General features: G+C 38.9%; 2 protein-coding genes across 7 annotated transcripts in view; one reads left to right on the forward strand and one right to left on the reverse strand.

Moving 5' to 3' along the window:
• The window catches only part of LOC118279912 (adenosylhomocysteinase-like 1), a 56,385-nt gene that overhangs the window by 30,217 nt on the left and 11,192 nt on the right, over positions 1–14,976 (forward strand). For 5 of the 6 annotated variants that reach the window (XM_050702648.1, XM_050702650.1, XM_050702649.1 and 2 more), the window contains one exon: positions 13,612–13,814. In XM_050702648.1, coding sequence (XP_050558605.1) covers positions 13,612–13,814 — 203 coding nt within the window. Of the gene's footprint in view, positions 1–12,879; positions 12,998–13,611; positions 13,815–14,976 lie in introns of all 6 variants that reach the window. The other variant, XM_050702652.1, reaches the window with a different exon arrangement.
• Positions 1,232–4,408, reverse strand: LOC118279913 (B1 protein). The gene is made up of 2 exons (XM_035599765.2): positions 4,267–4,408; positions 1,232–2,266 (listed from the first exon to the last, which is right to left on the reverse strand). The coding sequence occupies exons 1-2, from the start codon at positions 4,318–4,320 to the stop codon at positions 1,931–1,933; spliced, it is 390 nt and encodes a 129-aa protein (XP_035455658.2). The 5' UTR covers positions 4,321–4,408; the 3' UTR covers positions 1,232–1,930.

Genomic DNA, 14,976 nt, shown 5'->3' on the forward strand with positions numbered 1-14,976 from the left:
TACTTCTATTGATCGTACCATAATATTTTATAGCCTATAGTCTTTCTCGATAAATGGACTATCCAACACGATAAGAATTATTCATTTTGAACGACTAGTTCCGCAGATTAGCGCGTTCAAACTAGCGAACTTTATAGCTCTATAATATAGAGTATAGCTTAGTTACCACGTGGTTCCACCCGCTGCTCCTATTGCACGTAGCGTGAAGTTTTATAGCCTATAAACCCTTCCTCAATAAATGGACTTTTCAACACGACAATAATTATTCAATTCCAACCAGTTGTGTCGGATATTAGCGCGTTCAAACAAATTAACTCTCACCTTTATAATATTAGTCTATTTAGTACTAAAGATATAGGTAAGATCAGTTTAGGCATAGTCTAAACGATCGTCGAACGTCTCTCGAAACTCATATTCAATAGATTGTACCAAGCAACGAGACAAAATCTTTTCACCATTTTTTTTTTTTATCTTTTATTTAAGGGGCTTTTATTCTAAGAACATGCCAGCCCCGTTGATTCATAAGTAAGAAATACATACAATAATACATACCTTATAAACTAGGGCATAAGTATCAGAATATCACTGACGCGTGAACAAGAGACAAAATCTTTAATATCAAGTCTATTTGTACGCATTAGGGGGTCGTGTGCAAACAATCTTTGCTCTCTCCGATCAGACCCCTATAATCCAAGTGAGCGTTTTGCCAATATCGATGTTGGGATAGACAGTGTATTAGGTGGTAGTTGAATCCACATTTTTTTGCTTTGTAAGATTTTTTTTTTTTGTAATTTTGGGGGTTGTTTGTTTAAATGTTTGAACAAGAAATATTAGTGCTATGTTCGAGTTTTGAGCCCAGTTTAGTTTTGTAAAGTTTAAAGTATTTTTTCAAAAGTATAATTTGGTCGATGCGCGTTTCTATTCCTATCCAATTTTCATAACACAATTTCTCTATATATAAAAATCAATTGCTGTTCGTTAGTCTCGCTAAACTAGAGAACGGCTGGACCGATTTGGCAAATTTTAGTCTTGAATTATTTGTAGATGTCCAGGAAAGGCTTTAAAGGTGAGAAAATGCGGTATGAAGTTTGCCGGGTCAGCTAGTCAGCCAATAAAATAAGTCTAATTGACTAACCAAATTCAGTGTAGAGATAGAGATCTTTCAACTTCTATGTATGTAAGTACAAGTTTAAGTAATAACACAAGATTAACAAAAATAAAACATCAGTAATATATTTTTTGTCGTGTATTTAATTATACTATAAAGTTTGTATTCTAATTGATCACATTTTTGATTACCTACATCATACTAACGCATTGAACAATTTTTGAAACAGATGCGACAAAATTATCGCGCTCCGAAATTCTATACACATTACCTTTGTTTTTAAATTATCTTTATATTATAACTGTGTATTAAACAAATTAATTATAAACAGTAATAAATATTAAGTTAATATAACTGAAATATCTAGAGACAAAATTGAAAAACAGAAACTTAACATTGGGGTCATTTAGAGCTTAAGACTTTGCTGACAGGGGTCATTCGGAGAATAACAACTAAACTATTAGAATATTAATGGCAATTTTCACCAACCATTTCTTAAGTAAGGGTTTACTTAACGTAGGGGAAGCACCCGCTTAACTTTAGGTGTCATTTGCAAGTTGATGAAATATTTTTTTTATATAACGTTGCCCCACACAAGGATTTTCTCCTGTGTCGCGGGTGCGTTTACATGACACCCAGACTCGAAACAACAATTTGTGGATCACACAAAGAGTTGCTCCGTGCGGGAATCGAAAGCGCTACACGTTGTACGGCAGCCAGTTGCCCAGCCACCGCGCTAACCGTGCAGTCAAAAATGTTGTTAAGCGACACCTATCTTGTGGGAGATTGGTTAGTGAAAACAGCCATTAGACCCCTTTTAGCTTACGATGCGAACAGAATGTGTGATTTAGTACCATGCTGATAGCATTTGAAGATTTCGAAGACGGTGTCAACGGCATCCTTTCCTGTTTTAGATTTGCACGAGTCCAATAGCTTTTCTGCCTCAGATTTGTCCACACCAGAAGGTAGTTTAGCTAGGGCTACGTCTCTATTCAGTTTGCCATCTTCGCCGACAATGCCAGCCTTTTTGAAGAAGCAGAATGTGAATGCTTTGAATGCTGGATCGTCGCTAATGTTGCCTTTCTTCGCTTCGGCTAACACGTCAGATTTGACACCGGATTCCTTAATGCATTCACTCGTGATTTTGTTGGCCTTTTCCTGAAATGGAATTGTGGATTTCAGTGTTTGTTTGGTTTGCTATATGTATAAGATGGTCGGTTCTGTTTGTAGGGACTTGTATTTATGAAGCATGACTGCCTCATTGGTCGTGCCGGAAAAGGGGTCTTGGGTGCAATTTTCGGGTTTGGCAAAAGTATTACTGGGCTTTTTAGGATTTTCGAAAATTTCTCAGTAGTAGCACAGAGTCTGGAATTGTGCCTACTCCGGTTCTCGAATGCGAAGTTTCGTTTAATCTTCGGCCGTAGGTTTAATTGATTTACTAATGAAATTACTTAAAATAACGTTTTATTTTTAATTTCAAATCAGAACCTATTTATTTATCTTCATTTCATTCGTTCATTTTTGTTCACTTATGTTGACGAAAGTTTGCAATAAATAGAATTGTAGTGTGCAATCTGCGGGGTTTTGGACGAAACTTCGTTTTTCGTTGAATTAGAGTAGCTCCCAGCATATGGCAATAGGCTAACCTCCTATTAAGTCATTGGGCCAATTTACAGCAATGTACGTCTTGTGACTCATATAATGAGATGACACAAGTCTGTGGTATAATTTTATGTTTTATATGACAATAATTATATGCTACCGTTGACATTTTGTTATTTATGAACACTTTATAGCTATATTCAAGTTTATTGTCTCATTGTTACTATTGTTGGAGAGAAAAAGTAATTGTGCATCGTCACGCCTTTTATCCTCGAAGGGGTAGGCAGTTTGTTCCCCGGGTCGGGTAAGCTATTACTGGGCTTTTTTCGGTTTTTCGAAAATTTCTCAGTAATAGCACGGAGTCTGGAATTGTGCCCAGTATATGGCCATAAACTCACCCCCTATTTCATGGGATGGTGAAAAGTTGGTGTACATAGTATAGCGGCATTACTTGGCCTAATCTGCACCTCTGCCTATCCCTTCGGGGATAAAAGGAGTGACGTTGCGTTGCATACAAAAATAATTATGTAATCGAATCAGTAGTCCCGAAGATTAGCACGTTCAAGCAAACAAACTCTTTAGCTTTATACACTATACTAGCGGACCCGACAGACGTTGTCCTGTCTACACGTCTTTAATTTGAAAATTTTAAACTTTTTTTAATAAGCTAAAACATTCTGGACCATTTTGATGAAAATTATTATTCAAATGTTATGACAATATCTAACGTCATTAATATTTGACACTGCGATGATAGCGCCGTCTGTCGGATCCTATGTAAAACATTCCAAAATCAACAACTACTAATAAATTAAAAATTAATTAAAAAAACATTGTCCAGCGGACAAAATTGTGAATCTAAACCATTCTCAGATCCCCTTGAACACACACAAAAAAATTCATCAAAATCGGTCCAGTCATTTAAGAGAAGTTCAGTGACATACACACTTACAGAAGAATTATATATATAAAGATTAAGTACTAGCAAACCCGGCGAACTCCGTTTCGCCACCAATGATTTTCCCTGTTTTCCTACTTTTCTCTAGAATTTTCTTTGCTATAAACCTCACGGAGCCCAATGCGAAACCATGGAAATCGGTTCGTGCGTTCTAAAGTTATAGTGTCAGGAACGAATACCCGACGTATTTTTTTTAAATAAACGTTACCCCACTCTAGGAATTTGTCCTGTGTCGTGGCTGCGTTTAGAAACATAAAAGTTCACATACAAATAACACTCAGACCCGAAACAACACTATATGGATCACAAAGAGTTGCTCCGTGCTGGGAATCGAACCCGCTACCCGTTGCGCGGTAGTCAGTTGCCTAGCCACCGCACCAACCGTGCAGTAAAGCATTTTTTTGGGACAAGCCCGCCGCAGACTCCCATAACCGCTGCAACTCCTGTGCACCAGGATCTACAGTAGATACAACCATGGAAACACCGAAACACTTAAGTCCGGGTCCCAGGGAAATGAATATGCAGTAAAGGTATTAACTAACTTATTGTAACTTTATTATAGAATAGAAGTAGTATAAATGATAAAAAAAATACTCACAGTAGCACAGACTCCAGCCACCAGCACAATACAGAATACAACAAACGATCTCATCTTGTCCAAGCACAGATATTACTGGTCCCACTCTATAATGTCACTACACTTTATATACACAAGTTCAACTCTATATACTTACAAATATATACCTATATACCTATACAGCCATGTCAAAGTTGCTCACGAGTTGATCTTGAGTATAAAAACTGGATTTAATTTAAAGCTAGTTAGGTTTATTCTGGGTTCTGTATCTAGTATTTAAATTGATAAGTGGTGGTTGGTATATAATATCTAGGTGGTTAGAAGCCGGGGCTGCGGACTGCCTATTTATTTTCAATTTATTCATATTCATTTAATCATATATTAACAACAATATAGACTTACAGTTACACCAAATCGATTTTATGTTTTTAAAATTACATTTCTATAAAACAAAATAAATAAAAAGCGAGTTACCCGGGCTTCGTCTAGAAAAGCTGGAGTAGGAACGGGGTGGTTTTTAGTCAGTAAGAGTCTAACACAGGGAGTGTTAGACTCTCGCCTCGCACAAGGCGGGATATCATTGGATGATTTTCCACCCGCAAAAAAGGTGGTTAGAATGCAAATGCTTTTTGCTAGACTTGGACGTTATATTTTCAGGAATTTTAAACAACTGGTTGCTGTGCAACGTCTAACTGGTTCGATTCCCGCACGGAGTAACTCGTAATGTGATTCACAAATTTTTGTTCCGTGTCTGGGTGTCATGTGTATGTGAACTTGTATGTTTGTAAACGCACCCACGGCACAGAAGAAAATCCAAGTGTTGGGCAACATTAAAAAAGATATATCGTTGTTCGCCGTTTAAAAGGTTCAGGTTTATCAGAGAGCGCAGCAGCCCGGTCTCTGTTAAGTGTGGGAGAGCCATGCTAAGTGTGGGAGAGCCATGCTTCGGCACGAATGGGCCGGCTCGACCGGAGTGATACCACGGCCTCACAGAAAACCGACGTGAAACAACGCTTGCGTTGTGTTTCGTTGTGTGAGTGAGGTTATCGGAGGCCCAATTCCCCCTTCCCAATCTTCCCCATCCCCGATTCCCGAACAACAACCCTTAAATTCCTAACTCTCAAAAAGCCGGCAACGCACTTGTAACGCCTCTGGTGTTTCAAGTGTCCATGGGCGGCGGCGATTGCTTACCATCAGGTTATGCGTCTGCTCGTTTACCGGCTTATTCCATAAAAAATAGTATTTTTTTTTCATCCAAAAAATCTACGTATGAGTTTATAATGAAAGAGCTATCTCTTTCTGTCTCTGTGTTTCACGCATTGTGCGTATTTGTGAACCACGTTATGCAGAGTAGACTTAATGTTTATTCAACTTCTTTATGTTCTCAAATTGAATTAACTGGTCCGCGTACGAAATTTCTTCACTATTGTAATCTTTAAACTACTACACACTACCTTCCATTAATCCGTGGCGGATAATTATAGAACAGCATACATATTTAGGCTTTTCACTGTTAAATAGTCTTTTAAGGAACAAGTTGGAAGCATATTGTCTTCCATAGCAACAGGACATTTCATATTAAACAATCGACGGACCTCTAAAAATTTCATAAATTCATAGTCCATTTTTTTTTTGCTTTTTTTATTTCCAATTTGTGAATAGTCATAAGGAAAAAGTTTATTAGCAATAGGTACTTATACGCGGCTACTTATAATACTATACAAAGCCAGTATACCATGGTCTGGCTTTGTATGATACTTCTACTCATGCGAAGATCTGTTTATACTGGTCTTGCTTAAGTGTGTGTTGATTCGTATGTATGTCTGTTTAGCCATAAAAAGTTCTTTGACTTTGGTTAAAGATATGTTTACATTGGTTTGTTTGTTCTTTATTAGAATAACTAGCTTTTGCCTGTTGGTTTGCTTGTGTTTTTCTCTATAAGTGTGGGAGAGCCATGCTTCGACATGAATGGGTTGGCTCGACTGGAGAGATACCACGGTCTAATAGAAAACCGACGTGAAACAACGCAACTTGCGTGGTGTTTCGTTTGTGAGTGGTTTAACCGGAGGCCCAATCTTCACAATTCCCTATTCTCCAACAACCCTTTATATTCTTAACCCCCAGAAAGCCAAGACATTGTAAATAATATTGTAGTTGATATCTTGAGATGTCTGAAGTATATGACCAAGACCCCCTGGCATCCTGGCATGGTAGCCGTAAAATCGTAATCAAAATTGGTTTAGAAGTTTAGCCGTAAAAGCATAACAGACAAACTAATAAATAAACCTCTATCAGTATCTAGTATTTTTTTTGATATTTATATCAAATTTTCCTTATCTTTCGATATCTTAACTGATTGGAATTTCCAAATAACAATAAATTTATTGCAGAGTTCAAAGTTCTAAAAATTAGGTGGCCCGTCTGCTCTTTGGCCCCATAAATATAAACTAATCAATATAAAACCTCCTTTATTTTCAAAGTCCAATTTCTATCATCTGTCTGCTAATTGCAAATAATAATATTGATCCGAAGACCCAGGTTATGTAAGATGCCGGCAAAAACTATCATCTGTAGATCTATTGCCGCAGGCTAATTATAATAGTTCAATACACTGCTTGCATTCGTGGTTGTCATAGCGTCTGTGACGGGCTTTATGTCAGACATGAATTCGTAATTTAAAAAAAACTGCCTAGCGGGTTACCGGCGCTTCGGTTCGTAAAGCAGGAGTAAGAACGAAGTATTCAGTAAGAATCTGACATTACTTCTCGCGTCACTCAAGGCGGGAAAAGGCATTCGAAGATATTCCCCCTCAAAAAAAAACCTTTCAAATTGTAAAAAAAATAGCAATGGCCAGGAAAAAGATTATTATGAATCTATGTGCAAATATAGATTCATTTTAATCAGTAATAGATTCAGTGAAATATGTGCTATGCTCTTTGTTCTTTAAGCTGTGTGGCGATCGCAAAGTAGAATGCATTTGTCAACTATTCTTCCTCTGAATGAAGTAACAGCCGACTTAGGGACTACACATTAGACAGAGACCGGACAGCAGCGCTCTCTGATAAACCTGAACCTTTTAAACTGCGATCTCCAAAACGCCTGTCAGCGTTCCTGCCACCGCTCACCAACGCGCCGCCACCGCGACACCTTCACGCTTGTCTCCTCTGTTTGATCCATTCCATTACCGGCCGTGTACCAACTTGCACGTGCCCAACCATATTCGTGGGGGCATTGTGTGCAGCAACGCTCGAGTCTAGAAATTATGACAGACACTTATGTAGAGGAGACTCATAGCCAGTGAGTTGACTCCCATAAGCTGATGGTGATGAAAAGATAAACAGACAAGCCCTAATTTTATATTAATAGTTAAATGAGTTTAACGTATGGTGATTCCCCTTTTTATGTAGGAGACGAGGTAAACACAACTACCTACATCAAACTATGAGAAACCAATATAAATTGACCTGCCAAAGTTCGAAAAAATCATACAAAGTTGGACCATGGTAAACTGTTTTTGTACAGCTCTATAGAGCAAGCTAAACAAACCAGTATAAAATGACCGTCTAATGGACTGGAATTTCATACTAAGTAGGACCATGGTAAACTGGTTGTGTATAGCTCCATGCAGCAAGCTAAACAAACCAGTATAAAGTGACCGTCGAATGTACTGGCATGTCATACTAAGCGGGACCATGTTAAACTGGATTTGTTTTAGTCTTATGTATGTTTGCTTGCTTTTTTGTCTTCAAAGTTTTTATGCTTATTATATAAGCGGAACTGTGTGCTGTTATTGAGAAATTTTCCTTTATAAACAAACATAAAAACTGTTTGACTTTAAACTATGATATTGTTTGTATGACTTATTTGGTTACGCGTCACTTTTTAATGGTTTTGTAGTTACTGCAGAATGTACGGTAATTTTATGGCTATCAAAGATGTGCTATGCTATGTTGCTGTGGATGCGTTTGGCTTCCACCTATCATATTCATTGGTACACATAGCTTAGCACTTGTGGAAACGGAGTCAGATAAGCTATGTTTTTTTATGGAAAGATGCGTGCTATGGATGACTTCCCTGCTATCGATACATCGCATACTCGAGCTGCGCATCTTCCTCGCACAGCTACATAGCTTAGTATCAGTGGAAACGGTCACATAGATTCACAGCTTAGCTATAACATCTTCGTAGCATAGTTACATATTACATCTCTAGTGGAAAAGCAAACTAAGAAAATGTTAAGTTATTTTTGCTTGTGACAGTCCACTGCTAGACTACTAGGGTCTCCTCTATTTAAACGGGTTTGCCATAATATCCATGCTTGGTATGGCTGGTTCGAGTCATGGTTGGTTCGAGAGCGATCTCGAACCCGCTCAGGCAGACCGCACGCCCTTATATCAGAGAGCGATGCTGCGTGGTCTCTGTCAAATGTGTGTGGAAGTCTAGTCAGCTATACCATAAAATCGCTTTGTCGTGATATGTTATAAAGATAAACAGTCAGAGAAATACATGGACTACCTTTAGTTATAGCAAAACGTAGGTAAGGACGCTGGTAACAGCTAGTTTTAGTATAATTACATTTTATGTCTTAACTTAGCAAGCAACCGTGACCGTGTTTTCAAAGGAAGTCAATCTAAGGCAGGTATACCAGGCCAACTAGAAGTACTAGAACGCTAGAAAATACCATATTTGCAACGTATTACCTAGATCTTATTAGAATACCAAGGTGGACTGACTGACCGCTTGTTTTATGCATTCGTTTTCCTTATGAAAGGTTGAGTTGTTAGTTTTGTTCAACTGCTTCAGTTGTGTGTTAACCGAAAATCGTATGGAAACGGTTTTTATTTTAAACGTTGCCCCACATTAGGATTTGCTCCTGTGTCGTGGGTGCGTTTACAAACATACAAGTTCACATACATACATGATACCCAGACCCGAAACAACAATTTGTGGATCACACAAAGAGTTGCTCTGTGCGGGAATCGAACCCGCTACACGTTGCACGGTAGCCAGTTGCCAGCCACCGCGCCAACCGTGCAGTCGAGGTGCAGTTTGGAGGGATTTTTTGCATACTAGCTTTTGGCTGCGGCTTCGTCCGCGTTCCTGTGATATAAAGAGTATCCTACTATCACCTAAATCAGCTCATACCCTTTTTTAGACGGGCAAAATCATCCAGTAACTTCATTCGCCGCCGTGCTTTTCCACCAGAGAACCTATGCTACGTTGATGTGGATGCGTTTGGCTTCCACCAATCATATTCTTTGGTACGCAGCATAGCATTGGTGGAAACGGAATCAGCTAAGCTATGTTTTTAATATAGAAAGATATGTGCTATGAATGCGTGCTATGGATGACTTCCCTATTATCGATACATCGAAACCGTTGTTTCACGTCGGTTTTCTGTAAGGAAGTGATATAATTCCGGTCGAGCCGGCCCAACATTACTCTCCCACACTTAAAACTGATTTTCAACTTTATTACCCAGATATAACTGAGTCCATAATCTAATGACAGGTTGGTGTAACTTGACATGCGAGCGTACCAAACCAGTATATCATGGACCCACTTTGTATGACCTATCCACACATTCGACGGTCAGTTTAAACTGGTTATGTATAACTTGACATGTAGTCATGTGTACAAACAATTTCCATCGAAGGTCGTCCACAAATAACTCTTTGAAATGTAAACTCTAGCAATCGATTTGTATGGTTTATCTACATTCGGTATTTGTTTAGGTTATTTCAAACGTTCAAAATGTTTTAATTGGGTCTCTAGTGTCGCTTCGTTGTGTACATATTGGTGATTTGATTTTATATGTGTGTGTATTTGGTATTGACTGTCTCGAGGGTCGCGTGGTCGCAAGTGCGACTGCCGGACAAGGGGTCTCGGGTTCGTTTCCGTCGGATAAAGTATTACTGGGCGTTTGTGTTTGGTTTATCAAAAATTCCTCAGTAGTAGCTCGGAGTTTGGAATTGAGCCCAGTATATGGCAATAAGCTCACCCCCTATTACATGGGACTTACAACATAAATTGTGAAATTGGGTGTACATGTACAAACGCATGCGCTAGGTTTTGTTACAACATACCCTATAGAAGCCATGTAACACCTTATCTGAATGGACATTTTGTACTGAAGATGAAATCTAGACGCAAACTGCACTTAGCGTGTCTGTTGTTTAATGTTATAAGACATAAACAACCAAATTATTTATATAGCAGATTGAGCTGGATGGCGAGTGGACGGGAGTGTGGAAGGAGGCAATGTTTTCAACAACTCTCGACTCACCCGCATAAAACTGCAGCATTCAGGGGGAGTTTTCGCTATGCGGCTTCCAAAATTTGGAACAATCTGCCACCACCAATCAGATTAACCAACACCATACATACATTTAGAAAACAACTACGGCAATACCTAGTGGACACGCAGCGTAAACTGGATATAGCCGTACTGAATGACTCAATAATATGACGCAAAACTAAGACTGACTATTCAATTCACTTAAAACTGTTCACCAAGACTTACCTTTATTTAGTTTATTGCTATTTGACACATTTCACATTCTTCTGTACACACTGACTATTGCTATTATGAATTATGAACATGACCCACATATTTTATTTAACAATACCCCAAACTTCTATGGAAATGCAACTAATAAAATAACTAAGTACCGACCTAAATGTATGTTTATAACATGTAGTCCGTCGTCGCGCGAAAAGGTTCCGCTTTCTGGCCGGTTGAGAAATTATATTTATCCTATTTATTTATTGTTCTTTTTTGCTTATTACATTATATATGTTATTATTATTTCTGTATATAAGTAAGTATTAAGTGATTTCTCTATTATTATGGTTTTTACTATACACACACTCAGTTTATAATGCACACACCCAATTATTTATTTATTTAAACACACCCGCTTTCAATAGAATGTATTGAGCTGATTTGCGTCTGTCACGTCATCGACTCAGGTCCAGTTGAAAACCAGCGTCGGGCACCAGCTGTCCGACATTATTGCTGAACTGGACCTATTTGGTGCATCCGTGGGACACTAATGTAAACTTATTTTTTTGTTTTTGTATTTTATTTCTTTTTTTTATGCATGTACACGTAGTTCTTTTTTTTTATTACATTTTTGTGTTATGTTGTGTGTTTTGCGGCTTGTGCCAAATAAATGTATTTTCTTTCTTTCTTTCTTTCTTTCTTACATTGTATAGCGGCATTATGTGCCGTAATGAGCACCTCTGCCTACCTCTTCGGAGATAAAAGGCGTGACGTTGCTTTGAATGTTTTAATTGTGTCGGTAGTCGCTGCGCTGTACACACATTGGGGATTCGATTTAATATGAGTGTATGTGTTTTGTATTGGAGTTTTGGGGTTCAGAATTCACTGTTTAATTATGGGCTTTCTCTACATATAAGTAAGTATTTAAGTGGTGTGACACGGCCTCACAGAAAACCGACGTGAAACAACGCTTGCGTTGTGTGAGTGAGGTTACCGGAGGCCCAATTACTCCCCTTCCCAATCTCTGATTCCCCAACAACCCTTAAATTCCTAACTCCCAAAAGGCAACGCACTTGTAACGTCTCTGGTGTTTCGGTTGTCCATAGGGGCGGCGATTGCTTACCATCAGGTGATCTGTCTGCTCGTTTACTGGCTTATACCATAAAAACTATATTACAATGTTGTCCAAAGGTCATAGCTAATTTTGCAGACTGGCATTATTAAATTTACCTAAGCAACTCTAATAATGCAAGCAAGCAATATATTTGTTTTATTTTACGTTAACAATTAAATGCAATCTAGGGATAATGTAACACAAACTCTAGTATTTCCAATCGCTTTACGTCTTTTAGTCATACAGTCACTTGTAACATAAGAAATTGTTTTACTTTACTTGTAAAAGAGTTACAGAGTAGAGCTATAAAGTAAAGCAAAGAGAAGTTAAATGTACAGTATCTCTACCATGAATTTGAAGCAATAGTACTTGTCGCTATTTGTCTAATTTTAAAAAGCCTACACCGGTCACCAGTGGAATTAAAATTTGACATATAAAAAATGTACGTCGTCGCTAGCGACTATCGATAAATACTATTGCTTCAAACTCATGGTAGAGGTACAGTACGTGTGAGAGGTGATAATAAAGTGAGTGTGTGGGATAAGTGTGGAAAAGAGTGAAACGAAAGGCCGGTCAACGCATTTGTAATTCATCTGGTGATGCGGTACATGGGTGACCGAAATCGTTTACCATCAGGCGTGGAAGGATCTTGAATGTAGACAGTTAAACCGTTCTAAAGGTGCTTTTTCACCAGAGATGTGCTTTGCTACGTTGCTGTGGATGCGTTTGGCTTGCACCAATTATATTCATTGGTTCATATAGCTATATGTTCATATTCGTTGGTTCATATAGCTATATGAACCAACGAATAGCACTGGTGGAAACTGTCTCAGCTAAGCTATGTTTTTTATATGGAAAGTTGTGTGCTATGGATGGCTTCCCTACTATCGATACATCGCGTACTCAAGCTGCGCATCTTCCTCGCACAGCTACATAGCTTAGTAACAGTGGAAACAGTCAATCTTCGTAGCACATCTCTGGTGGAAAAGCACTCTAATATTGTTAGCAACTTTAGTGGACTTTTTACATAAAATTATAGTTAAGTTTTATTTAAATAATGGAAACTGTGACCGAAGTGAAGAAACCAAAGGCTGCGAAGAAGAGATACTCCATCGTTTCTGGGAGCGACTTTTGTAAGTTTCGTATAAAGGTTTTTTTGTAAGTTGGTTATAAGATAACACTTTTTCACGTCAATCTTTGAAATAACTAGATAAGGCCTATCAAACTATTTCCTATCCAACTACTATGTGAAGAAATGCCGAAACAAACTCAAAGGTCATAGTTTCTTTTAAAGTCCAAACAATCAGATAAAGGATAATGTGAGAGAACCGTGCAAGTGCACCTTACATATAACATATTGTATTTTTGACGGTGTTAAATCACTGAATGACTCCACCCGCTATGATCCGAGACAGCTGGACGGGTTATTCACAGATTATGTCTTGCTAGCTATTTCCGCGTTTCGGTTTCACCCGCCTAGCTTGGCTCCTATTGATCATTGTCGTTCGTAAATGCACTATCCAACACAAGGCAAGATGACGTGTCAGACTCTTACTGACTAAAAACCACCCCGTTCCTACTCCTGCTTTTTAAGCCGGAGCTCCGGTTAATCCAGGTACTTGGTCCACAGACTACCTAGCATTGTAATGCAAAAGGGCATTTTTTTTTTATTCTTTATCATCCCAGCTCCAAACACCATACAATTGCTGAGAAACCCCACTAAACTCCTCCATCTCCATTGTTCCAGGGTCATCATCAGACGAAGATGAAGGAGTCCAGCCTCACGAGAAGGCCATCGCAGCTGGACAGCCGAACCCAGCGTATTGCGTCAGGAACATTGAACAGCATGCCTTCGGGAGACGGGAGATCGAGATTGCTGAACAGGAGATGCCGGGCATCATGGCTCTCAGAGCAAGGGCTAAGGATGATAAGCCTTTGAAGGATGCTAAGGTTAGTGCTTGTAAAAAAAGACCATAAAATCCTTATTAAAACAAGCTTATTATTTCATGTTAAGTCATCCTGTCTCCTGCATTAAATTCACCGAGGGAAGTGGAAACTATCGTTTTCTTTTTCTTCTCCTCTAATAACATCTTCTGATTTGTTTCGTTGCGGGATCCAAGACAGTCATTCATTTCCCTGGGACGCGCCGGACTTCAGTGTTCCGGTGTTTTCATGTTTGTATCTACTGTAGATCCTGACTTACAGGAGTTGCAGCGGTATGGGAGGTTGTGGCGGGCTTGTACAAACATAAAAAAATCATCATCAATCAACAGCCTATAAGTGGCCACTGCTGACCAAAGGTCTCTTCTTGCATGGAAAAGGTTTGAGCATTAATCACCACGCTTGCTCAATGCGGGTTGGCGATTTCAAACTTATAATTAGAAATTATAAGCCCAGGTTTCCTCACGATATTTTCTTTCACCGTTTGTCAGTGGTTTCTAAATAATCTTAGAAAGTACATATAACTCGGAAAAAGTCACATTAGTACTTGCCGTTGGTAGGTTTCGAACCCATACCCTCATGCATGAGAAGCGGGCGTCTTAAATCTCCGAGCCACTATGACATTCGGCTTTATTGAATCGAACTCGAGACCCTTAGCCCGGCAGACCGGCAGACCCTTAGTCACACTTGCGAACAGTCGACAGACGACGAGGCAATCGAGATAGGAATGTTTTAACCTACCCAGGATTCTTCAGTTAAATACTAGTTCACAATTAAATAATTTCAGTCGACCTCAAACCGCTTTTCATGACTTTTCAGTATAATGTACCTACTTTCTTCATAGAAGTACAGTTTAAGGGTGCTTTTCCACCAGAGACGTGCTATGCTACGTTGCTGTAGATGTGTTTGGCTTTTACCAATCATAATCATTGGCACACATAGCTTAGCACTGTTGGAATCGGATTTTGCTATGTTTTTATATGAAAAGATGCGTGCTGTGAATGAGTGCTATAGATGCGACCTACTATCGATACATCGCATAGTCGAGCTGCGCATCTTCCTCGCACAGCTACATAGATTAGTATCAGTGGAAACGGTCACATAGTTTCACATCTTTGTAGCATAGCTACATAGCACATTTCTGGTGGAAAAGCACCCTAAGGCTGTCTGT

This window comes from Spodoptera frugiperda, chromosome 22 (genome assembly GCF_023101765.2).
Source record: "Spodoptera frugiperda isolate SF20-4 chromosome 22, AGI-APGP_CSIRO_Sfru_2.0, whole genome shotgun sequence".
In the NCBI taxonomy this organism is placed as follows: domain Eukaryota; kingdom Metazoa; phylum Arthropoda; class Insecta; order Lepidoptera; family Noctuidae; genus Spodoptera; species Spodoptera frugiperda.

Bases quoted from the DNA above. Each gene is read 5' to 3' on its own strand.
- LOC118279913 (XM_035599765.2), bottom strand. From the start codon at position 4,320: ATGAGATCGTTTGTTGTATTCTGTATTGTGCTGGTGGCTGGAGTCTGT. The intron at 2,267-4,266 runs GTGAGTATTTTT...ATTCCATTTCAG, and splicing joins TGGCTGGAGTCTGTGCTACT to GAAAAGGCCAACAAAATCAC.